The 25406-nt window shown below is 31.8% G+C and overlaps 1 protein-coding gene and 2 long non-coding RNA genes across 3 annotated transcripts; 2 read left to right on the top strand and 1 right to left on the bottom strand.

Moving 5' to 3' along the window:
• Positions 1 to 3274: 3274 nt before the first annotated feature.
• On the bottom strand, positions 3275 to 16987 carry LOC130656140 (uncharacterized). The gene is made up of 9 exons (XM_057458964.1): positions 16865 to 16987; positions 15023 to 15157; positions 14525 to 14585; positions 7024 to 7084; positions 6046 to 6123; positions 5807 to 5893; positions 5394 to 5459; positions 5261 to 5311; positions 3275 to 5041 (listed from the first exon to the last, which is right to left on the bottom strand). The coding sequence occupies exons 1-9, from the start codon at positions 16896 to 16898 to the stop codon at positions 4904 to 4906; spliced, it is 711 nt and encodes a 236-aa protein (XP_057314947.1). The 5' UTR covers positions 16899 to 16987; the 3' UTR covers positions 3275 to 4903.
• LOC130656143 (uncharacterized) lies at positions 8033 to 8746 on the top strand. The gene is made up of 2 exons (XR_008984856.1): positions 8033 to 8136; positions 8284 to 8746. It is a non-coding gene; the product is annotated as an uncharacterized LOC130656143 (long non-coding RNA).
• LOC130656144 (uncharacterized) lies at positions 10397 to 10883 on the top strand. The gene is made up of 2 exons (XR_008984857.1): positions 10397 to 10516; positions 10594 to 10883. It is a non-coding gene; the product is annotated as an uncharacterized LOC130656144 (long non-coding RNA).
• Positions 16988 to 25406: the final 8419 nt, after the last annotated feature.

Here is a 25406-nt window from a genome sequence, read left to right as displayed (position 1 = left end):
GCAGATCTACGTTTAAAAGATCAATCAAAAACAAAGTATCAGTCTTGTGCAACATAGCAAAAAAGACTTATTAAAAAATAAGAACAGGCAGGGGGGCGAAACACACACCCCTCCCTCCTCTGCACTGAATAGGGTTCGGTGTATCATCACCCTCAGGTAATATTGGTATTTCAATATCTTTAAAACTTTAATAATATAGAATATGTCTCCAGTACATGAAAATTGTAGTGTATTTTGTTCAATATGTAGAAATATATAAAGTTTTTATTTCTTTTTTTTAATTTTTTTAATTATACAAAAAAACAAACTTAAATAACATCCTTTGTTGAAAATTATTAAAGTAAATATTGGATACTGAGGACCGCAAACCTTATAAAAATTTCATTTTTACATGGCAAGCACACGTTATGTTTCCCGTTGTGTTGTTATTGTTTTTGTTACTTACATTAGTTGACAGAGGATATACATGGACAAGAAATAAAACAAGAAGACGATGTAAATATCCTATGAAAGACGTTTGTAAAGAACTTTGTGATTAATGTCTTGATTTTTGTTAACATGTTAAAAAGAAGAAATGCTCGACTAGATAACACCAAAAGTGAAGTTTTTTAACTTGAACAGTTTTATGTTTTAGCCTTATCATCTTAATACAAAAATTATCCTGTAATTTGCTCGTTTTTAACGTTTGGAGAACCCTCTAGTTCAGTGGTAAAACAGAGATCTTAAACGTTAAAAAAGATATTGTATATCTCACTTTATTTTGATCATATATGACTTTTTCATACGTTGCGTGAATGTATGTGGTATGGTTCTGAAAGTTCCTTACAAATTTCCCTGTTCATCCCTGGTTCCCTACCACTGTTTGCTTATGAAAAGTATTTTAGACTTTGTTTGGTATAATAACGCTTTCCAAGGTTTAAATATAACCGACTAGAAAAGTGAATCAAGGCTTTCTTTTTATTTTTTGATAACAAACCTGCAAGAGACTTGTAAATATCATTGAAATCAGTAAATTTCTAATATATATAGCTACAACAACTATGGACGAGGCAATATGTATGGAACTTAAAAAACTGCCTAAAAAATCTAGAAAAAATTCTACAATTTCTACTATCTATCTACAATTTATTTCATTTCAGTGAAATTTTCACTGTCTTTTTTGTCGACTTTTCTTATTGATTTTTCTCCCGATTAATTATATTAGTTTTATAGTGATGTCGTTTTAAGGGTTCTTTGTTCTTTCTAGCACTTTGTGTTTCTGGGAAACTTAAAGGTTATTAACTGTGTAACGTGACGCAACTGCTTGGTAAAAACATTACATGATGTGTTCAGACCGAGCATAAAAACAGAATTTATTAAAAATCAATTCCATGGAAAGAAAATGTCGATTATGACGCAATGAGATAATTGCTAATCGGAGAAAATTAGCCAGAAAAGTAAAAAGAAAACATTTATACGGAAGAAGAAAATATTTATAAACGACTGGAATTGACTGCGAATTCATAAAAGGCTTTCGTGTCAGTAAATTTAAATATTTTAAGCGAAATATTTTTTAAAGTTGTTTACTTTATATTCAATGTTTTGATGAACTAAAAAAGTTTTCAATAACAACGAGCAACCAAAATAATTTAATAAAAAGCGGCTAGATCGAATGCATTTCAACGATCACTTTGTGTTTCGACGTTAAGAATGACTGTGTCTAAATTATGACATTATAGTGTTTCAATAATTATTTAAAAAATTCTTGTTTTTTTAAATAAATACATAATTGTATTATCAGGATAGAACAAAAAAAAGTCGTACCATGAAGAATGTTTGTGTGTTGTTGTGTATGGTATTTCTGTTGACATGTGCTCATCAATCACATGGATTTCGAAGAATGAGAAGTCGCCTTGTGAGAGACTCAAGAAGAGCTAAGTGTTTGTACTATATGGGACAAGTTTGTGAAGAATTTTGTTATGGTGGCGACTGCCATGACTTCTGCTATCATGCAAGGAAGAAGAAATGTACTTTTTAAACATTCAGTGTATTCTTTATTAGCTACAAAATGTTCAGATTGGTAATAAAATTGCTCAAAAATGAATTGACGAAGTTTTTCTTGAGAATGTTTTTTATAGAACACGAACCGTGAATCGGCAGTCGGCTAGTGTAAAGATATTGTTGTTTTTTTCGCAGGTAACATATATATATGAAATTTTTTTAAAGAAAGCACAAGTTTTGGTGTGCCGCGTTTTTCAAACTTTCAAGTAATAAACTTTACATTAATTCTTGGACTAAATTAGGGAAACATTTTTGTTGTCTCGCCTACCCACTTTAAGTATTTGCAAGGTTTTGTTGCAAACTGATTCCGTTGAGACGCGGATTTACTTGCTAACTAAATTAACATTAAATATTTTGCAATTACTTATCAATCATGGTGAACCGTGTCGTGATTGTTGATTTGCATCGCGTCAAACGGGGTTATTATTAAAAACAACTGAACACAACCACGAGTTTCAGAGTCACAAAAGTTGTTTACCCATTAAGAGCACTAAGAAAAGAAAATTATTAGGTTCCTGATTGGTTGTTCTAAGAGGTATCTTTCTGTGCTGCAAAAAGGGTGAAAGCCGAAAATGTAGCAGACACGGTACAAGAAAAAATCAATTACTACAACACTACTTATACCACTGGACAAAGCTCAAAGAGATGAAAAAGTGATATTAGATGCCTATTTCACTTGTTAGCTACATTATAGAGGTAACTAAATGCTTAAAACAGCTTAAATTTGATATTTTATACTGATTTCTGTGCTAAATTTTACAAACAATGGTCACTCAAAAGTGGACCTCGATTTTTCTGACATTGTTGACATTTTTGCGACAGTTTTTTTAGCTAAAGATCCTGATCCTTTGGATTTTTATCCTACTTTTACCTATAGTTATGGCTGATGAACTAAGAAGATAAAGAAAATGCAAAAAAATGAAGCAAGACTAACTAAAAATGAAAACATTGAAGAAAAAAGCACATGCATTATTGGGACCTGTGGAAGGTTTAAAATTCCCGTCATTTTTTCCTGATATTTCATAAGAAGACCAAACATTTCTGACTGAGAATTCCTGACACAGTGGATATCATGATTTGAAGCATTGGAAGGAAAATAGAAAGACGTTTTGACAAAACGATATAACTTATTATTTTATGATTTTTCGTTAAAAATAAATGTGATGGTGACACTATAACCTACCTTGACCAGTTAAATCGCTATTTCAACACAAGGTTATAAAACACTCCATCGTTTGTAAATTTTGTAACAAATTCATATTATGCGTGACTAATACTATAAATACGCAAAAAAATAGAAATCAAGTAATTATATAGAAATTATTACAAATAAAATAGAGTATATTTATAGTGTGTAAAATAAAAGTCGTTGTGCGTGCTAGCTACATGTCGTGGATATGACATTGACAATTTCATGTCAATGCTTTTGGCAAAAATCTAAGAAAAATTGAGGAAGGGGACATTCAAAGAATGCGTTTGCCTAAGTATTCGCCATGCTGTCTGCCCAAAGTTACTTTTGGCATACTCCCCCCTCCGTATGTACGTATTTGAGGCCTCCTCCACAAAAACAAAGTAAGAAAACTTGTTTCCATTCCTGATAACTACCTTTAGGAAATTAAACGAGAAGTCAGCCCCCTCGTAACATTATTAACGAAAGGCAAAAATCCAGGGGGGTGATTTTTTTACGCATCGAGCGAACAATACGACCAACTACTTCTCGAAATTAACTAATCCAATATTGCACAGCCGCAAAACAATCAATCAAAAAGAAAAAAAGAAAAATATTTTTTTTGGAAAGCAAACGTACACATAGTATATAGAATCCCTGGTCGTTTTGTTCGTCATCACATGACCCCCCTTCCTAATTCCCTCAGGATAAACGTACTTTTTGTATGCGACAAGGGGGGGGGGGGGGGGGGTGTCAAAACATGCGACGAAAAATTCCACATTGTAGGCGACACAATAGAAATTTTAAAATACAATTTCCTCCGCCGTCAACTGTGACAAAATAATTTATTTTATTTAAATAATTGCATACCACAATGTTCCATAAAAATGTATTCATGTATAACTTGGAGAAAAGATGCGCTCTAAGTACTTGAAAAAACACGTAAGGACCTGAAAGCACTTGGTATTAGCCCGCAAACATCATCGGATTCACATGGCATTCTGTTTTTCCTTCAAAATAGAAGACCCTGATCATTTGTCAGATAAAAACATTTTGGTTTTTTAAAAGGTTTCTTGCAGTTCATTGTTCTTACAAAAATACTTAATTTTCTTAATAACAAAATAAATTTCAAAATAAAATAAATTTGCACTAAAATACATATTTTAATATCGCGGAGAATAAGCTTTTTATAAATATCTATATTATACAAAAAAAATGGAAAAGATATGTTCATATATTAAAAATATCCGTAAAAAATTATTTCGTATACATCTAATTAGTTACTAGTATCTCTAACAATGAATTAAAGTCTGTTGTAAACAATAAGAGAAAGCTGGAATCGAAGTTGAGTGAAAAAATAGTAATTTATAGCAGACATCAACGTGTTGTAGAAACACGTTTTAGCTAGTAAAAGTTTTTGTTAAATCAATTAATTAGGAGTACTGCGCATGCGCAGTCAAAAATAATTTATGCCACTTAAAATTCTTATTGATCCTTACTATATCAGCGCTTTTCTTCAGTTAAGGTAGGTTCTTCTTAGTGTTTCTATTCAAAAGACAATGGTCAAACTGTCTCAGAAAAAAATCTAAAAACTTTTCTGTCAAAAATCACCGCCTTGTCAGGGCCTAAGCGCAGACTGACAATGAGACTGAATCTGTAATTGTTAAAATTAAAAAAAAAGAAATAGCTCATGGATCATGAGTAACAACACCAACCAGTTGCTGATATTTTTTCACTCTCCAACCTTCCTAGATTGATGTTATTATTGTCAGATTTGCGATCACGAAACACTTCTTCCCATTCATCACCGTCAATAACATGAACTGGTCCATTCTAAAAAAAAAAATATTTCAAAATCCTCGTTTGAAGGTTACTAGATTTACAAGTTATACCTTTTCAAGAACTCACTAACCAAGCAGTCTATTACCAAGAGAAGAAAATTTAAAAATTAGTATCAATAAAATACGTTCAAATGGCGCATGCGCGAAAACGTCATACATGCGAAAACAAGACGTGCAAAAAGTTACTGCTTGTATCAACAAGTCTAGCTACCTCGAATGGATGGTTGGAATCTTTCATGTTATGAATCAGTAACTCAACCGTCTAAAAAAAGGTATCGTATACTATGTAAGGTTACAAATTGGAAATTATTACTGCAGAAAAACAAAATTATAAATGCACTTACTGATTTTACATTTTCTCCCGTTTTTGCACTTGTTTCGTAATATTTCATACCACAGGCTAGTGCAAGCTAAAAATTCAGTTCATTATTTTATACCACAGGCTAGTGCAAGCTAAAAATTCAATTCAGTTATTTCATACCACAGGCTAGTGCAAGCTAAAAATTCAGTTCATTCATTTTATACCACAGGCTAGTACAGGCTAAAAAATTCAGTTCATGTATTTCATACCACAGGCTAGTGCAAGCTAAATAGGCACTCAAAATTCAGTTCTTTTTTTGAAGGATTTAAGCTTTAGAAAGAAGGGTATAATGAAAAGGCAGTTAAGTATTTTATAGCGAATTTTCACTTCAACATATCCGCCCGTTCGCCCATCAGTATCACTTCAATGAATAAAAATTTAAGTTCGCAGGCTAACCTCTTTTCCTTCTTTGTACGTTACTTCTCGATAATCCAGATCAATTTTATTGCCGATAAGAAAAACTTCTTCTTTATCCAAGTTAAACTACGAAAAGTCAAATATTACTTATTAAGAAAAAGCACAAACCTGATTATTCACTATTCAAAATAAAAGCAAGTCAGGAAATTATATTTTTTCGCAGACAGTACTCTGCTGTGCGAATTTTACAGCTTTTTTAATACCCAGAAGACACTCACCGATTTCAAACTAGATACCCACTCCTCGATTAAAACAAAGGAATTTCGGTTGGTGACGTCAAATAATAATAGAACACCCTATAAAGAAAAATGTTTTAATTATGATTATTATGCGATAACAACTTTTATTGTGTGTATGAGATTATTACGCAATAACCACTTTTACTGTGTATGATTATTACGCAATAACCACTTAAATTGTGTGTATAATTATTATGCGAAAACGACTTAAAATGTGTATATGATTAATGCGATAACCACTTTTACAGTGTATGATTATTATGCAATAACCACTTTTACTGTGCATGATTATTACGCAATAACCACTTTTACTGTGTATGATTATTATGCGATAACCACTTAAATTGTGTGTATGAATTTTGCGATAACCACTTTTACTGTGTATGATTATTACGCAATAACCACTTTTACTGTGTATGGTTATTATGCAATAACCACTTAAATTGTGTATGATTATCATGCGATAACCACTTAAATTGTGTGTATGATTATCATGCGAAAACAACTTTTATTGTGTGTATGATTATTACGCAATAACCACTTTTACTGTGTATGGTTATTATGCAATAACCACTTTCATTGTGTGTATGGTTATTATGCAATAACCACTTTTACTGTGTATGATTATTATGCGATAACCACTTTCATTATGTGTATGATTATTATGCGATAACCACTTTCATTATGTGTATGATTATTATGCGATAACCACTTTCATTATGTGTATGATTATTACACAATAACCACTTTCACTGTGTATGATTATTACGCAATAACCACTTTTACTGTGTATGGTTATTATGCAATAACCACTTAAATTGTGTGTATGATTATCATGCGATACAACTTTTATTGTGTGTATGATTATTATGCAAACGTTGTAGAGTTCTGCATACAGATTAGCGTACAAGGAACAATCAATCAGACTGGATAATTATACAACCAATTAACACAAACCTTAGCACCGCGAAAGAAGTTTTTGGTCATTGTTCTGTACCTTTCTTGACCAACTGTGTCCCTGAAACAGAAAATACGCTTTTTGTACGTTTTACAATAACGTAAATAAAAATAAAAATAAAATCTTTTACGAGCTGAAAATAAATAACTGTATTACACATTTTTATAAGAAAGCACACGACAAACAAATAAAAGTTTTTGAGGTCATTTTTCTTGAAAAAGTTTTCTATAAAGTTTCCTAATTTTAACAGGCCTATAGAGGAATATGCAATCAAAATCAGGACTTCGACACAACAAAGACACTTGAATAGTTGAAATAATGCCACTAGCATTTGAATTATCAACAAAATTATGCATGCTCTGTTAAAATCTTCAATTTTCAAGTATTCATTCTATTTGTTAGGATAATCTACTCGATATTCGTACTATATATTGTTACACCAGGTTCTTATATCTGAATGTCATTGACTGATGGGAGACACGTGTGAAAAGTTTACACAACTTGTAAAAGTTTCTTTGGAAGGCGACAAGTTAGTTTCTTATAAAGTTGTTTCTTATACAAAAAATGTGTATGAATGAAAATAAAGTCGGGTGTATAAGATTCGCATGACGTTCAATTTTTTTAAATTAAATATATCATAGATAAACCATCCAAAATGAATGACACTTCTAAGGAAAACAACTAAACTAAATTTATAACTCACGTAATATCGGCGAATAGTGTTTTTAATTTTTATTTCCGTGAGAGTACTTCTTGGTAAAATGAAATCACAATAACTATTGTTCAATGTCTTGTTTATCATTAGCGTGCAAGCTGATTGGTTAATTTTTCTGTTCAAATCAGCACTTTCTGATGTCATCACACGTGTAAGTATCCGCACAATTTCATTGTAAAAGCGCAACAGTAAATTCTCTTTAAATGACGTCAATACACAGTGAAAATTGTTTACTTTGGAAAGTGGTTACAACAATATGATGAGCTAGGCAAATTTTGTGACTATAAATACTCTGTAATTCCTGCAGTTACATAAACTCTTTTAAATCAAAGTTGCCAACACACGCAGGAGAAAAAAAGAAGATTTGTGCAACCTTGTAGAAGTTGACCAGAGACATGTAAGTTTTAAGTTTTGTCATAGATTTAAAGGAAATTTGTTGAGCTTTGATGAAGCAAAATTATATATCTAAACTACGACAACCACCCTGACGAACGAAGTTCCGTGTTGAAATTAAGCCTTAAATTTTAAATATTTTTTTATTTAGAGCAAAAATGAAATTGGAGTTATTTTGCATAATTATGTTATTATCAGTGCGAGTAGAAACCGGTGTAATCAACTGGAAACAAGCGGTTGTGAAACACTACCAAAAAACAACTACAAGAGATAACGTGGGCTCAAAATGTAACACTGTCAATGAAGAAGTATGTGAAGAATTTTGTGGCGGTGGATTTTGTTACGATGTTTGTGACACAAAACCCAGAATAAACTGCATAGCTTAAGACTTGGTGGAATACTGTATGCAACGTGTAAATTACAGAACAAATTGCATAGCTTAAGGCTTGGTGGAACATTTTATGCAACGTTTAAATTACATAACAACATTATTTATTTATTTTTGCATCACCATTCGAAACAGGAACAAGTAAACGAAAATGTAATTATGTAAAATATTATTATTTTGTAAGATATATTTGTAGAGAAATATATATTAGTTATAAAACATGAAATATGTGTCAAAAGAACGCAACATTTAGTTAATTTAAAAGGCATGCAACAAAACAATTTCGGCGCGGTTATAGGGTGGCTACTCTGATAGCAGTTTTAATATTCATAGAAATATATTTGTATTTCAATGAGCCAGTGTGATTGGTTAGTTCATAATAATCACGAAATTAACTTTCGGTACAACACTCAGGGTGAGCATTTTCATGAGATTTGTGAACACCAATTAACCCTCTTCTTCTCACCTCCATCCCATAGAAATGTCGACTCTATTCAAACTCCAGTCACAGCAGAATCATAACACATTTAGCTCAATGATTGTTCTCAATAAGGAAGTTTGTAAATTATACAAATATACAATTCAACGCTCTACACCAACTCCTTAAAACATTTTTTTAATTCCCAATGATACACATAGCAGACCTGAATAAATAAGCTTGAATAAAAAAAATTTCGAACCAACCAAATAATAAGTAATATAAAGAATAATGGTGTTGAAGCAAATATAGAAAATTTAGGAAAATTTATCAATTAGACAAAGGAGCATCAGTCACGAGTTCCACGCAAAAGGTGTAAAGGTAATCTGCTAGTCTCATTACTTTTCATAGTTATTCATCTTAAAACGTTGTCAATACGCTGTATTTATTTTCCTAAGTGTTCAAAATATACATCACGTTTTAATTATTCATTTTATTTTCATTTTGTCTAATTACTGCTCCTCATTAAAAGATGAAAACGTTAAATTAGTGCAATCTTTTAATAGACACTAGTTTTTCTTAACCCGGCATTCTATTGCTGGAAATTAATTTTTGCTCTAAAAAATTGTGATCAAAAAATTCTGCTACGAAATGATTTATAGTATTTATAGTAAAATAGGAAAAATGGCTTATTTTTCGTGCATGCGACGTCATTTCCAACCTTTGCGACGTCATCAGATTAATTTTACCTAAAATGAGTTTGTGTCTATATATATATAGAATCGTCAACAACATCTAATTGTCCAGCCATTCAAGATCATCTGAAAGCTTGTCACACCACATCGTGTCTTGACGATTTCAGTGTCCTGTTCTTGGCTTCAGGTGGATTTCATAAACAAAATAATTCAAAAAAGGTCGACAACAAAGCAGGGCTGAGCATATTTTTTTGTATTTTAGGACAAGGTTTCCCTTGCAGCCTCCTTTCTCACTAAAAAGTATAACAATTTACATGCTTTGAAATATATTTTTAATACAGCCTAACCTCCTTTCGAACATGTTGGTATAATATAGACAGGTCTGAATTTTATATTTAAAATCTTTTATAAATTCACTGAGCATTCAAAAATTCAAGCAATGTATACATTCTGACATTTTTAATTCTCTAAGCAAATTCTTCTCCCTCTCGAGGTTCGATGTAACACAGAAAAAACAGTTTCAATAGAAATATGGTGATATGACGACATAACAGGGTGGCCAAAATAAAAATTAAAGCAATCATTCAAACTGAACCTTGCTGAAAATGATAAGGTCAAACATAACCAGTGTTCGATTAAAATAGGAAATTTGTGGTATACTCGTGATAAAATAACTTTGATAAAGTTGATAAATGATTGTACACACTCATCAGAATCAAACATCTATCAAATGTGTGTGAAAAATATCCTTTCTTTTTTTATTAGCTTTATAAGCAGCTGCATATACCAAATACACAATTGTCATAATTAAATCAGACATAAAACTTTTATTCATATCATAAGCTCAGACACATTTACCTTGCAGAAGAGTGATTCAAAACAGGTAAAAAATATTTTTAGAAGTTAAACAAAAACCTAAAATGCTCTGATTTGGACATACATTATTTTTTTACTTTTTAGTCAACATGAAAATATCAAAAATCTCACTTGTACTCGTAACCATGTTAATGTTGCTTAGCAACTCAAGTCAGACACATGAGAATGTAAATCCTGGACAGAAACACAAGCAACCAAATGGTTTCAGTATTGAGAAAAATTATCTGAGCAAGAGTAGAACAAGAATAAAGAAAACCTGTCGGAATGTGTGCTTTTTTAACACATGCCGAGATTTATGCTGGTACATTACTGTATATTCCACTTGAAGGAATAAAAACATGTAAATATGTTTGTAGATACACGATGAAAATTTATACCATAACTCTTAATTGTGTTGGATAAATATCCCCAATAACTAAGAGTATACATATGGCAAATAATTTTAGTATTCTTTTTAAAGACTAACTTAAAGCCTTGTTTCTATAATGATCTGGACTTGTTAGTTTAGATATCAACGTTGCACTTGCTATCTTTTTCTATAGGTTTACATTTAGGACTTTCACATCCTTTCTATTTTGTGCAAAGAGTAAAAACAAATTGATTAATCCGAATGACAAGTACTTGTAACTCTTCACTTGTCAAAGTTCAATTATCAACATTCACTTAATTGCTTAGATCCAACATCTTAAACAATACTAAATTTTGCGTCACATTTCTTCAGATTTTCTTATCTTTCCTATCGCGCTGAATGTTTTACAATGCATTTTTTGCGGAAAGCACAGGTAGCGCTTTTTTACTTTGTTTACTAGGCCTATACACCTGTCAATGTAGAGCTTTTGCCTATTGGCTAGCAGCGTACTGGTCATGTGATAGTGTTTAGCCATCTAGAGAAATAGCCAACAAACTATTAGGTTCAAGTTTGTACCCTAATATTTTGTTGAACGAAGCTGCTAGAGCGAGTTGGTGGGCAATGTATTTAAATCCACTCATATCCTAATTAAACATATGATTAAAAATATGAATACAATATCCATGCATTGTATTTATGTTTCATGAGAGAAATAAAAATTTTTTGATACCTCCATTTTTCTATTTTTTGGAAGCTTGCAAGTATTTGCAAAAATATGTTGTAAACAAAAAAAATATATAATTAAAAAGAAATATTACATTAAACTAAAGAATTTTTTTTAATAATTATGTTATATTCAAAAGTTTTATATTAATAGAGTGTATTATAACTTCTGTTTTTAGCATAATTTTTTTTCAAAATCCAGATAACAATGACAAAAATGGTGACCATCTTAGGGGTAATTTGTATTATATTGTCCTTAAATCAAGTTACATGCAGAAAGTTGATAGCTGATATAGTACTATCACGAATAACAGGTGGGTTGAAGCCCTATATGCATAATCAGAAGATCAAGAAATGCTCATTCATATGCATTGGTACAGTGTGTCATAACATCTGCAACGAAAAATCCAGAACTAGATATATGAACTAGACTTATATTTTACTTTATTTTACTGTTATTGCGTGTGCATGTGGAGATGTATGGGTGAATAGACGATGTAGCTTAAATGAATTTTCTGCAACGGTGAATAATAGAATGGTACTAATGATAAGAAAAAAGAAGAAACTAAGAAAACCGAGAACAGCAAAAAAAGGAATGTTGCATGGAACAGCTCAGTGAATCTTCTTGCAGGTTTTTAGAATAAATATATGCTTTTTGCAAGTCTACTTTTTTGTTTTCCATTGTCAGCATTCTTATTTTCCCATTCAGCCATCTATCACAATCTATGCTATGGTGATCTTGCTGTTATCTTTTATCTTCCTAAATAGCCAGCCACACCTACATTTGTTTGAAAAATAGTGCAGTGGACAAATTTGGGGAATTTTTTTTTCCTTTTTGGAACCCAAATGGCAAGAAATGGTTACTTTAACAATAAAAGTACTGTTTATTGCATTTGTTATTTGGACCCCTTAAATGAGAGAATGACTGAAATAAAAAAAAAAGGTATTGCACAGCTTGTATAGCAGGCAAAATATTATTCCGCATAGTTCCATTGTATTAGTTAGCTGTATTATTTTTTATATTAAACTTTCTTCTTGTTGTTTAATTTTTCTGCATAACTTTGACAAACAGTTGTTGCGCTACCTGTTGTCAAAAGCAGGTTCAATAAAAAAAAAATGACTCTTTGCAAGGAATAGCTCCACAATATTCAACAGGAAGAAAAATTTACTAAGTACAAAAGTCTCTATTGCAGCTATTATTTTTATTGTTAACGCTATTTTTTCTCTGAAAATGTTATTATTTGATTGACACCTCCAACAAAACCCAAATCATTTACAGTTCCTTTTCTTTCACTATGTTTGCAAATAAACAGTTCATTTCTTTTAAATTTTTAAGAAAAATGCCAAAACAACGAATCAAATAATTATTCTTGCACGAATTATGATGTCATATTTCAGTAGTAGCAAATTTAGACATTTCCTTTCATCAGTTCGTATTTATATCTATGCATTGATAAAGTTTGAATGCACACTTTACTAATGAAAGAAAATGTCCAAATTTGCTTTTAATGATGTATGACATCATATTTCATGCAGCATAATTAAATCTGAAATTCTTTAAATGTGAATATCTTGAGAACGAAAAGAGCTTTTTAAAAAATTTAAAAAGACTTGTTAGCTAACTTTCTAAGCTCCATAATATAAGTCCAACATCATTTTGTAGCTCGGGTTCCCTTTAATAGGAAGTTAAAAGTCAATATGACACAATGATGTTAATGCATATATGTAGGGTACCTGAAATTAATGTATGGTGTCAGCAATTGTTGGCTACTTCATTCTTCTTTTTTTGTATTTAATACCAGTATATTTAAACTCATTTACATAAGCTAACAAGTCCTTTAAGAAGAGTTTATTTTTTAGTCACATTTAAACATGAAGTTACTTTTTAGTTTTACTTCTTTAAAAATATTGTATCAGTATAAAGCATTTCATTTTAAATAAAACATATACTGGTAAAATCAACACCGGAGTGATTGATAAATACATGAAACAAACAAAAAAGATATAAAAAGAAATTTAAAAGTAAATGTTATATATGCAGCTTTTTGTTACTCAACAAATTGTTGATATCAGGTTTGAAATAATTAAAACATGTACGCTCATTTTGGTATTTCAAGATTGCAGTTTTCTAAAATTTCTCTACGCTTTTTATTTTTAATTCCAGATAAAACAATGTGCAAATCGGCAGCAATTTTAAGCATTATTTATTTTGTGTTCAAATCAAGTTGAAAGCACAAATCAGAAGTTGAAAGAAAAAAATAATCATAAAGCATGACAAACAAATTCTGTCATAAAAGTGATGACTATACCAGGAACAGCAGGTGGACTTGCAACCATGAGACAACAGAATGTCAAGCAATGCTTCCGTGTATGTATTGCAAAAGTGTGTCATATCTTATGTGATAAACAGGGAAGACTTGCATACATGAACTAAACTTTTTATGTGCATAAGAATAGGTAAAATGTATTATGTACGATTCAAATTTTAAGATTTCATCATTGGCAATAAATTTAGATGTTTTTAATACCCTGCCATTAAAATTTCACGAAAAAACCTTGAAGACCACAGTTTGCTTCTTGAAGCAATTTTAACTTATACTTTAGTTGTTACTTTTTTCTTAAATTTATGTAACTAGTTATAACGGTTGTTTGACATTTCAATCTCTCCAACCAAAACAATGGAATAAAAATAAGGTTAAAAATATCTACTCCACAACTCGAGCTAAAAAAATAACACTCCTTCACTATTTTAAACACTTTCATGCTACTAATATGTTACATTTACTATTAGAAAATTTTGAAATGGTTTTTAATTAACATACAATTAACATACAAGAATTTCATTTCATACCTTAACAAAACTTTTTACATAACTTTTTTCAATCATCATCAACATGTAATCTTTTTTAATATTATAAGACAATCATTTACTAAAAGACATACCATAATTGAACACGCACTCGCAATCCATCAATGACCATATCCACAGTACGATAATCAATTCCTATTACAAGATAAATATATTTATTTATTTAGATGTTTTTTTTAATTATTATGTATTGAAGCTACAAAAGTTTTAACAGCAAATTAACTGCTCAACTAACTTTCAAGCAGTGGAAATTTATTTACGTTTTCAAAGAAGTTGCAGATAAAACTTACAACCTTTTACTACCAGTCAGTGCACTTAAAGTCACAGTTTGGTAATAATTTTATGTCATACAATAACTTTGAAATACCTTGGCTAAGAAGAAAATAAACATCCAAATCAAATTTCTATGCATCTACAATATTGCATTTATAAAAAGGGAAACTAGACTATTTTGACTTTTTGAATTTCTGCATGAACAAGCTACATGCATTTAAGACAACAGAAATTGGGAAAACGTAATTTGTTTCTTATTTTATAAAAATTATATATTTTTTTAAAAAAAACACACTAACCTATTGTTGGCAAAAGATTCGGTAGTTTCTTATCTGGATTTTTATACCTCCTAACAAGTGCTGTTTTGCCAACCGATGATTCACCAACAACCAATGCCTTGTATATCACATCGTACTCTTTTCTTGGTACTGGCTCTAAAAAATTAAATGTTTAAAATAAAATTTGTTCCTTACAGTTCTCAAAGCCTTTTTTTCAAAAAACATTTGGTATACTAACAACAGATTTTGCTTTTTTTACAAAGAACACTAAGGTATTTTTTTGAAATTAAAAATATTAGGCATCGCGCTAAGCTTTTACACCCAAATATGTTTTCAAAAACAAAAGGTTTGCAAATTTAAAAGCTTTTCAAAAAGAATTTTTAAAAAAATGCTATACCCATACTTTACTTGTATGAAACACTTTATGTATAAGAAAAACTTTGGTTTCCTTTCTTTATGGAAATTCTTACTACACTGATGTGTATACTATTATAACACTCTTTAGATTTTGGCTCACATAAGAATTTAGTAATGAAAGTGATTATTAGTAATCACAATTTAAATAGTAATGGTTTGAAAAACATTGAAAATATTTCTTAATCACTTGAAAGTAAAACTTTAAGTAGAATTCCTAAGAAGTTTAAAATATATAGTTTCAGCACTGAGAGCATGGACTCCTTATATCAAATTTAAGCTTTAGTTAGATTAGTTTCTAGTGTCTTTCTGAAAATTTTCTTTAAAGAGAAAGTCCATATGCAACAGTATGTATAATAGTATAGTTTTGTAAAAATATGTTGCCATAATCTGTGGTACCAAACAGTCCTATTTTTGCTATGTAAGACAAAGACTTTAAACAAATATACAAAGACAGTGAGTTCCATACGATGGAACATTTTGATAGTTTTTGAAAAAAAATAAGGCGATTGTCAATCTTATAGTATATATCAATGATATCAGTTGTATAGTAAATTGTGATCCCATGCTACGATAATTTAAAGAGTGTGGGTGTAAGCCTAATATACGAAAAAAATCAAATAAAATGTAACACGATTTTCTTTACCCTTACTGCATAAGCTGTTTTTGTGTGGGAATATACCTTTGTCAATTTGACACATTGTACACAACCAGGGTTTTCAATTGATATGTAAGCAAGTTGTAAGTTGAGTCTTCGCAACTTACAACTTGTGGGGCAAACATATACTGTATATTAAATTTGGTGTAACGTAGCTTCGACCCATTTAAAATAAATACTTAATAAAATGCCAAGGCACTTTTATACATGATGGGCTGACCTGAAAACATTGAATGAGGAATTAATTGCGATATTGCTTTTTACAAGTAACATTAAGTTCAACAGCTTTCAATCATTTTAAGATTGAAAGCTGTTTTTTTTAAAAGTATAGCCCAGTTTTTTTTTTAATGTACGATTTGTGATGTACTATTTCAGGCTGGTCTGTTACACTCTAAACTCTTTTCAAATATATTCATTAAAATATTATCATATATATTAATGACTGACAACGCTTATTTTGTTTGTAAACTAAATATACGCAATTTAGGCCTCGTCAGATTAAGCCAACAAATTAAAATGGCTCAGTAGTAAAAATTTTAAAAGAAATAGATAATTCATTACCACAAACTAAGCTATTATTTTAGCAACACTTAGTGCTTGCAAAGATTTATTTAAACTGCCTGTTAGCAAGGGTTAAACAACACAAAGTGACTAAAAAATAGCATATCCTTAAAGAGAAACCAAAAAAAGAATCCAGAATATGCTAACATTATTCATAGGATTTCTATAGAGACTATTATTTATAAAGGAATAAAAATAAAGAAACAACAAAAAAAAACAGTGAAACATACCAAAACCATCAGTGTCATCATCACTGTCAGCCATTTTTAGTTTTTCAAAATCCAGTTATTTATATGTATGATTTTTGTACCTTTAAAATACTATATACAATACTATATACAAGTAAATGAAAACAAAAAGGACTAAAAAAGAACAGAGCATGATAAACCTCGTTGAGTAAGAAGACAAAACGTAATACCCAATAATAAATCAACCTATTAATTTTCATAATAACATATATATATATATACATATGGAAAACATGTTATTGTTCCAGGGGTTGTTATAAAAAACCATATAGTAATAACTTTTCACTGATAAATTTTATTGGTATTCTTGTTGACCTAATTGTAAGGGGAACTGATTTATTCTGCGGAAAATATACTCACCCCCTTTTATTAAAATTAGTCAGAAAGATAAATAAGAATGGCGGAACTGTAAAAGGGAGATCGTATTTTGCCGTATTTTGTCTGTTTGTGCGCAAAATAATGCCAGCTCTTACATCTTACCTTGAAAAAGTAAGAGTTTGATTTATTTCATTTTGTCAAATCTTAGAATGTTATTGAATTTCCGCGCCCGAAGGCGTAGGAAATTCTTTAAAACCATCGTTTTTTTCTTTTGGAGCATTTTTTGAGAAAAAATCGACCCTGGGATTACACGTTCCTCCGTCACAGATGTAAACTTCGCACCCAAGCTCCCCAACTACTGGGAACTCATCTAAATGATGTTTCAGGACAAAATTAGTATTTGTTTTCAACAAAATTTGGCACAGTTAACAAAAAAAGTATGCTGAACATAATGGTGACATCGAAATTTTGATTTTTGTCACCTAAATGCCATTTTAGGCCAAAATTGATCCAAAAATTAAAACTATTTTATTTTCGGCTAAATCTGGCACAGTTAACAAATAAAGTATGCTGAAAATGATGATGGTACAAAAGTTTGATTTTTGTCACCTAAATGTCATTTTAGGCCAAAATTTAACCAAAAATTAAAACTGCTTGATTTTCGACAAAAATTGGCACAGTTAATAAAAAAAGTATGCTGAAAATGATGGTCACAGCAAAATTTTGATTTTTTGTCAACTAAATGCTGTTTAAGACCATAAACGTTTCAATCGCAAGACTTACCATGAATGTTAGGCTGTATTTTTTGTTAGCAATTTATTTTAAAATGTGAGTTTATTATGACACGTTTGGTTTTGTTTGCGTTTGTTGTAAGATATAATGTCACTTGTGTGCTTTATCTTCAGAGGTTCATGCACCAAACCTCCTCAAATGTTTAGCACAATAACACAACGAATTAGCAGGTTTTCATCAAATATTTTGGTAGCGAGCGGAAATTCTTAGAGCCCCCAGGGCTTCTTGTTTGTTTTATATTCATTAATTAAAAAAAATAGTTATGGTTAATATATCTTTTAAACAATGAATGTTTTATTAAAAACAAAAGAAACAAAATTAAAAAAATTGTAAAATTTGATTAAGCCTTTTTAATTATGAACCCCTGTATGCTGTGTAATCCGTTCTGTTGCTGAGTACAGCAAAGTTCTAGCGAAGTGCTTGGTGAATGATCTAATGTGTAATGGTGGCCATTTTGAAGGTTTTTAGGTCGTTTTTTGATGTTTAGATAAAAATATTGTCTTATTTTCTAGCTGCAAATCTTAAAGAAACCAATTTTACGTTTTTGGCTGTGAACGTAGATTCTTTCTTACAAAATTATTTATGTTTGAGTTTGTGGCTACATATCCATCTTGCTAAAAAGTGAAAGTGGCTAAATGCAGTTTGGATACAACAAATTCTTAATAATTCTTATGCTAAATGCAGTAAGGTGGCTACTACACTTTTTATTACTGTCACAAAAAGTTATTCTACATAACAACAGGCTGTCTCTTGTGATTTTATTTAAACCAAAGTTAATACGACCTATACAGATGTGGGACACAGTATACCTGTACTAAGCAGTCAGCCTAGTTTTACGATAGGCTGTTCCTGTGTTTCTATTTACCAAAATTGCAATAATTTCATGGTAAATCTCTGCATTTGTATCATCGGCAAAAATAATGGTGCATTATGATTTATTATTACAAAAATAAAAAAAAATAAAAAAAATAAGATAGTGGAAGTTTCAGCAGAAAAGTATTTATTATGTACTTTGGCATCATGCATGCATATTTCTTTTTTCTTGTGAAGGAGAATAATAATAATTTGTCTTAAAAAAACCAGAAATACAAAGATATATGAAAATTTTTTGAAAATAAATTATGAGAGCATTGTGCACTTCAATTTCATTGCAACAAATGAAGAATCAACTGCAAGTGGCCTTATTTTTTACCTACTTTACATTTTAGCATTCATTGATTCCTAAAAACGATTAAAAAATCTTCTTCTAGCATTAAAAAGATACTTAGTGTGGAAAAGCGATTTGTTTGGCCCCCTTAAAATTGTGAATCAGTAAAATCTCTTACGGAAATTTACAGGCAAGATAATGCACAGGGACTTATTTTCAATGGGAGGCATCTTTTGACCTTGAAATTAAAAAATAGTTTGCAATTTAAATAAATATATAGCAACGCTCCTTTAAATAATTTATGAAATTTTCATAAACATGTAGTTAGATTTAGAACATACTATTCGCAGTAGAAAAGTTTCTAACCATAATTTGTGACTTTCCTTGCCTAGATTCTGCATGTTACTTCCCTTCGATTTTTCAGATTCCCGTCAAAAAATATTCAAACTTGTCAAAAAGACACTGTTACAGCAACTTAGCGGTAGTGAGTAAGGGGCAGATTTACTGACACGAAGTGGCTTTGAGATTCAACATTTATTCCACACTTTCGCGACGCTACAAACAAAAACAAAAAAACTAAGTTACAAATTACGTAGCTATAAAATAACAGAAATTAAACCAAACAACAAAATGCCTGATGCCGAACGACCAATACAACATAAACAAGAGAAAGTTCATACGAAAAAACATATGCTTACTTAAACACAAAAACCCCAAGACTTCACCTTTACACACACACACACGGTACAGAAACTTCACACTAACGAACGAGAAACTTACACATACAAATTACAACAAAAATACACTATACCCAAGAGACAAAATACAAGAAAAACGTTGCATACAATAAACAAAGGCAAAGCGAATACATAAAACGTATAACCAAACAATGCGGGAACAGACACATTGAATATTTGCGCTCAATGCGGGAACAGACACATTGAATATTTTACAAGTTAGAAGAAAGAAAATTTAAAAGAACTTTAAGGGGACTTTAAGAGAAGAAGTTTTTGTAGCTTTTTGTATACTTCATTCCCAAACTCAATTCAAATTCAGCTAAAAGACTTGTGTCCACGAAATGTCACCACGCCAGGAAAGGTGAGAAAGTGTTAAGGAAACAAATTTTAGCTGGCTAGCTAGCTATTTCTTTCCATAATAGTATAAAAAAGGAAAATAAATATGGCTTAAAATCAAAAACAGAAACCCAATTACTGTCACTCATCTTCATCGGAAGTTATAAACAAATTGCAAAATTGCTTGTTGATTGCTCTTCGTTCGATTAGATTTTGTTTTGTTTACCTTACTTACGCAGCTTGCTCTCTGCGAGCGAAGCATACCGGGTTGTCCCTAGGGTCTTTTGGCCCCTGAACCATTATTACGGGAAGTACTTCATGGAAGGATCCATCTGAATATATTGCGATATACCTCAAGGATGTTTAGGAAAGCCTATAGAAGCATCGTTATTTGATATTCCTTTCTTGTTTTCTTTATACTTTTCAACTAATGTTTTTACAATAAGTTTTCTTTTCAACATCTTGACACTACACTCACCACATGCGATTGATTTTTCCAAAAAATACAACCATACAAGATGCGCTGAGGAGGACCTTAATAAAGCTTTGAAAATTTGATAACTGAAATAGCGTTTGGACACATAAACAAAAAAAATTCATGATGAGATGGTGCGATAATTTCTGAAATGCCCGAGATAGGCAGGACATATATCAGTTTAGCGATACCGTAAGTGCTCTTGCTTGAAATATCGTTCGAGATAAAAAGAGTTAACAAGGATCCAATGCATATCACAGGGCGTAGCTCCAAATAATTTACGATAAAGAAATCCAAAAAAGTGACAGTTCGAAATACACGTGAAAGTGCGATAATTTTCATTTTGCTGATGATGAAGTGTTTTGCGATGGCACAGGATTGGGATTCTTGTGATTCTTGTGGTTCGCAATTTTGTTTCCAGAGCCCGTTCGATGTCATAAAAGATTTAAGGGACCTGCGGGACAAGTTTTTAAACTTAAAAAGCACAGCACCGTTTAGAAGCAAATATACTTGAAAACGAGGTTGTGGTGTCAGTAGACACGTCCATGTTTATCAAACATGGGCGTGTCTACTATGTCTACGTATGTACTAACTGCTATCTCAAAAACGTTTGGGAAGTTTTTTTCTTGTCACAACCGAAACATATTGATTAATCTTCCATTGTGTACTCTATACGCTAATTAACCAAATTGTGATTGTCGCTATTCCCTGAAGGTTAAGTTGTTCCTCTTTAAAACCCAAATTTTTGTGATTGGAAATGGTTTGGCATAGGTGCTGATGAAAACATTAGTTGTGTGTTCATAGGGTTAAAATGTGGGAATAGAGCCATCTTTGATAAGGTCAATAACGTCTTCTAAATCTTTCGATAACTTTTGGTTGAATTCAAATTGGATTTGAATACCTTTAAACTTCCGTATCCAAAAATCCGTTCTTCGTTAGCGCATACGCAAAGAATTCAGCGTTGTCATTAAATTTGATCTGCCGGGTTCCTGATTGATTAGAAGTAACTTTCTTTGCTGAATACTTATCTGCTCTTTGATGCTTTGCAACTTTTCAACCTCTCTTTTTTCTTTTTTTTTCCTTTTTAAATCGTGACCATCAAAAACCACACCAGGAGCCCTCCTATGCATCACATCATCTGATGTACCACATTAAACATGACCGGTAATAACTGGTAAAAAATTCGTCTCGCAAAAGATACTCTACAGGTGGAAGGTAACGTCCCATATCAGGGACAGTTTCTCATCCAATTAAGTCTTCTTTTGGAACTGTGCATGTAGACTGTATAGGCTGCTTGAGTTGCAACCTCGGCGATCTTTGACAACAATTTTAACTCGGACATGCATACTGATCCTTATAATCAACACCACTTACGATTGCCCAAAGATGACGTTGACCACGTAATGAAACGCTCTGTTCCATCAAACATCTACTTCGTAATTTTTTTCGCAATTAGTGAAATTTTGCAGGTTTCGGATGGTGCACATATTGGATCACTTTCTACTAAACTGGAATATCACAATTTCAACTGCTGCAACGTTCCCGTACCAGTCAAACCATCTTCAAACGCCACCATTTACGCCTCATTTTTTAACCTAATCAGTACATTCAAAAAAAAACAATTCCTGATGCATGAGTAGACATCACTGCTGGTGTCCCTCAATCTTGTACCAGGAAACCGTCCCGTAAGAATACCATAAGAGTAGCACAGGGCTGGGGACAAGATTGGGCCCCTCCTTGTGCAGTTCCTTTTTTTGAGAGCATTTTTCTTCCACCAATAATGAACAACCGAGCAGGGACCCTGTAGCAATTGTACCCAAAAACATGCAACGTTGGGCATAGGTATTAAATATTATATAACAAAACTTTTATCCAGTTGAAAGCGCTATCAGCATCAACATCCGTACCACCATCTGGAATATGTCGTACACTCCATAAACAGCTGCTTTACAACCACCTTTCTGCCCTGCATACAACTTCAACCTTACCGCCAGTTATGTACATCCTCTTTGAGAATCCTCACAACCACTTTTCCAGCTATTCTCCTCAACACTTCAAACCCCAATTTGAGTCCTGCATTTTTGTCTAACGGTATCAAACGACATGCAAGAAATGATTTATTATAGGAATTACCATTCCTCTACAATTCATTTTCCTCTCTACACAATTTCTTAATCACACGCATAAACGCTCTACGCAAATCAATACTTAAATTCCCAAATCTGTTTGAAGCAAGAAGGTCCAAACCCCCCTTAGTTCCAATCGCAGCTTGTTTAATAATGTCCTCATCAATTTATGTAAACAACATAGAATGGACTTCTGGCACGACATGTGTCATTAAATTTAGTTCGTCAGCTTTTTGCACGTCGGGATATTTTTAATGTAATAAATATAATTGTTCGTTGATCGCGCAGTAAGATAGCATTTGACACGTTTTTTTTCAATAATTGCAATGCTCCATTGCTATTCCCATTGTGCATGAGCGTAGAAAATTATCTTGAAATCTGAAAAATGCTCTTGTTACCCCTAGTAGTTCTCAGTGTACACTAAATCACTTCCGCTTCTCGTACTAGTCTAAAAATGTCTTCTTTCTTCCAAAGATCAAGTCTTCGAGAAACGCATTTATATGATTTACTCGGCTTTTATAAAAGTAAGCTCGGCATCTCATGAATCGCTTTCATTGCCACCATAGAAGGTTGGGAGTTGTTGGATTAAGCATTCAAAAGTGTTGTTATTCAGCTTACATTGTCTTTCCCAGCTGGTAGCGTGAACATGGTTTTTCTTCAAAACGCAAAATTTTCGTAGGTTGCATCTAATGCAGCATGGCAAACAAATTCCATGTCTTTTCATTCCAGAGTCGTGTTGCAATTCGCGTGTTTTTAACCAGTGAGATATCAGAAAACGCAAAAAAGAGCCTGTGGATCGAAAATAAAATTTTAGGGAGAAGGGATAACAGCCTTAGGAAGAAGGGATAAACAGCCTTGGTCCGGATATTTACGATTAGTGAACAATAATGGCAGCTTAATTTGTAAACATTTAGAAAATCGACGTGGGTTTTGAGACGATGATAATTTTGCATGACACAGCAAGGAAGACTCCACTTTAGCTCCGCTTCTCACTTCCGATCTTTTGTTCTTTATTTAACTCCAATTGCAAATTATTTATATTTATCATTCTCAATCTTTTTCTGTGTGGTTTTTGTTCAGCGATGCAGTAGAGCTATAGCTATAACTAGTTAGCTTACTAAAGTAGAAAAAATTACAGATGAAGTACCACGTTATGTTACGTTATTTGTTTTCTTTTAGTGATAGCTTATTCTGAAAATAGTAGGTATATTTTTTTACTGTTTACAGAAAATTGACATAAAGCATCCACCCGTAGGGGAAATATTTATTAAACTAGTACAAACTATCATTGATTGAGACAATAGATTGATAGTTAATAGATTTTAACCCAGGAACTTCAAGCTGGAGCAAGGTTGACATGACCTCCATGTTATATATAGTTTAATTTTTTTGTTTTGCATGTATAACAGGCCGGGTCAGGAAAATTTACCCAGCGAGCGCTAAATCGCTGACAAATGAAAATGGAGTGCAAGTCTTATTGACATACCTTCTGGATGGTGAACTTCGTTAGGTTAATAGTTCACTGCCAACTGGCTTTTTATGTTTCTAGATGAACTTATTAAGTTAGGGCATCATTAGGTTGTATATCGCAGAAGTCGCCGATGACAACCTTCAAAAATGCTTGTAACAGGCACATGAAGTAAAACTTCTAAGAGACTCAATTGTTAGAGTCTTTGCAGAACATCTCTCCTCACAAAACCGAGGGCAGGGCTGACTTATTGACTGCTGTGTCGTGTGGGAGAAAGAACTTCTGGACTTCTTTTAAATACAATATACAATTTTTCGATTATTATTACGAATCGAATGGCAACACAGTATTTCTGTAGCCTGAATTATTTTAGTTAGTAATAAGGCTGGATTTAAAATATATATTCGATGGGGAATTCGCTTTTTAATTTTCACGACAAAATAAATTAGGTGCCAAAGTCATTGTTTACATTAGTTAACCGCTTTCTGATTGGTCAAAAACTAGCAGCGAAACCTTTAGCCGCGAAAAAGTAGGAACTGTTTCTACTTTTAAACGAAACAAATATTTCGATGCAAAATCAAAATAAACAAAACTGTGCATGCTCAGATACAATTCCCCGTCGTATTCGCCGTTCAATTCGCTTCGTGAAAATCCCCCTTAAGTACCACATTTTGTAGTGAATATGATTAGCTCCTCTAATAAATTGGGAAATTTTGTCTAAATTTCAATTGGGAAATAGCTGTTTAACAGGTACTGAGAACACTGAATTACACCCTGAGAAAGTATGCTGCTATAACTAACAACGAGTTATTGATTGTCTAAATGCAATTTCAGGAAAGCTCAATTCTCGAGTTTAAACCTGACCCACTTACTTCGAATGTGATAAAAACGCACCACTTAATAAAGAAACATACATACCATTAAAAAGCCTTAACAAACTTGTATCAAAACAAAGTAAGAAGGTTAAAATGAAAATTTTGTGGACAGTGAGTATTTAAACAACCTTATGACTATGATTTAAAGAAACAAACAAAAATTTTATTTTATAACACTCCTCAATGGCTTATTACAATGCATTGTTCCTACAAGTCTAATATACTTAAAAAGGTAGGCAGACTTTACAGC

The sequence above is a fragment of the Hydractinia symbiolongicarpus genome, chromosome 9 (genome assembly GCF_029227915.1).
Source record: "Hydractinia symbiolongicarpus strain clone_291-10 chromosome 9, HSymV2.1, whole genome shotgun sequence".
In the NCBI taxonomy this organism is placed as follows: domain Eukaryota; kingdom Metazoa; phylum Cnidaria; class Hydrozoa; order Anthoathecata; family Hydractiniidae; genus Hydractinia; species Hydractinia symbiolongicarpus.
The sequence above is the reverse complement of the archived record's forward strand: the minus strand, read 5'-3'. Positions and strand labels throughout refer to the sequence as shown.

What these genes read in the sequence shown, in the direction of transcription:
- LOC130656140 (XM_057458964.1), bottom strand. Translation starts at nt 16,898, where the DNA reads ATGGCTGACAGTGATGATGACACTGATGGTTTTG. An exon ending in GAATCTTTTGCCAACAATAG is followed by an intron (nt 14,586 to 15,022) that starts GTTAGTGTGTTT and finishes ATCTTGTAATAG; the next exon opens with GAATTGATTATCGTACTGTG. An exon ending in CGGGAGAAAATGTAAAATCA is followed by an intron (nt 5,312 to 5,393) that starts GTAAGTGCATTT and finishes ACCTTTTTTTAG; the next exon opens with ACGGTTGAGTTACTGATTCA.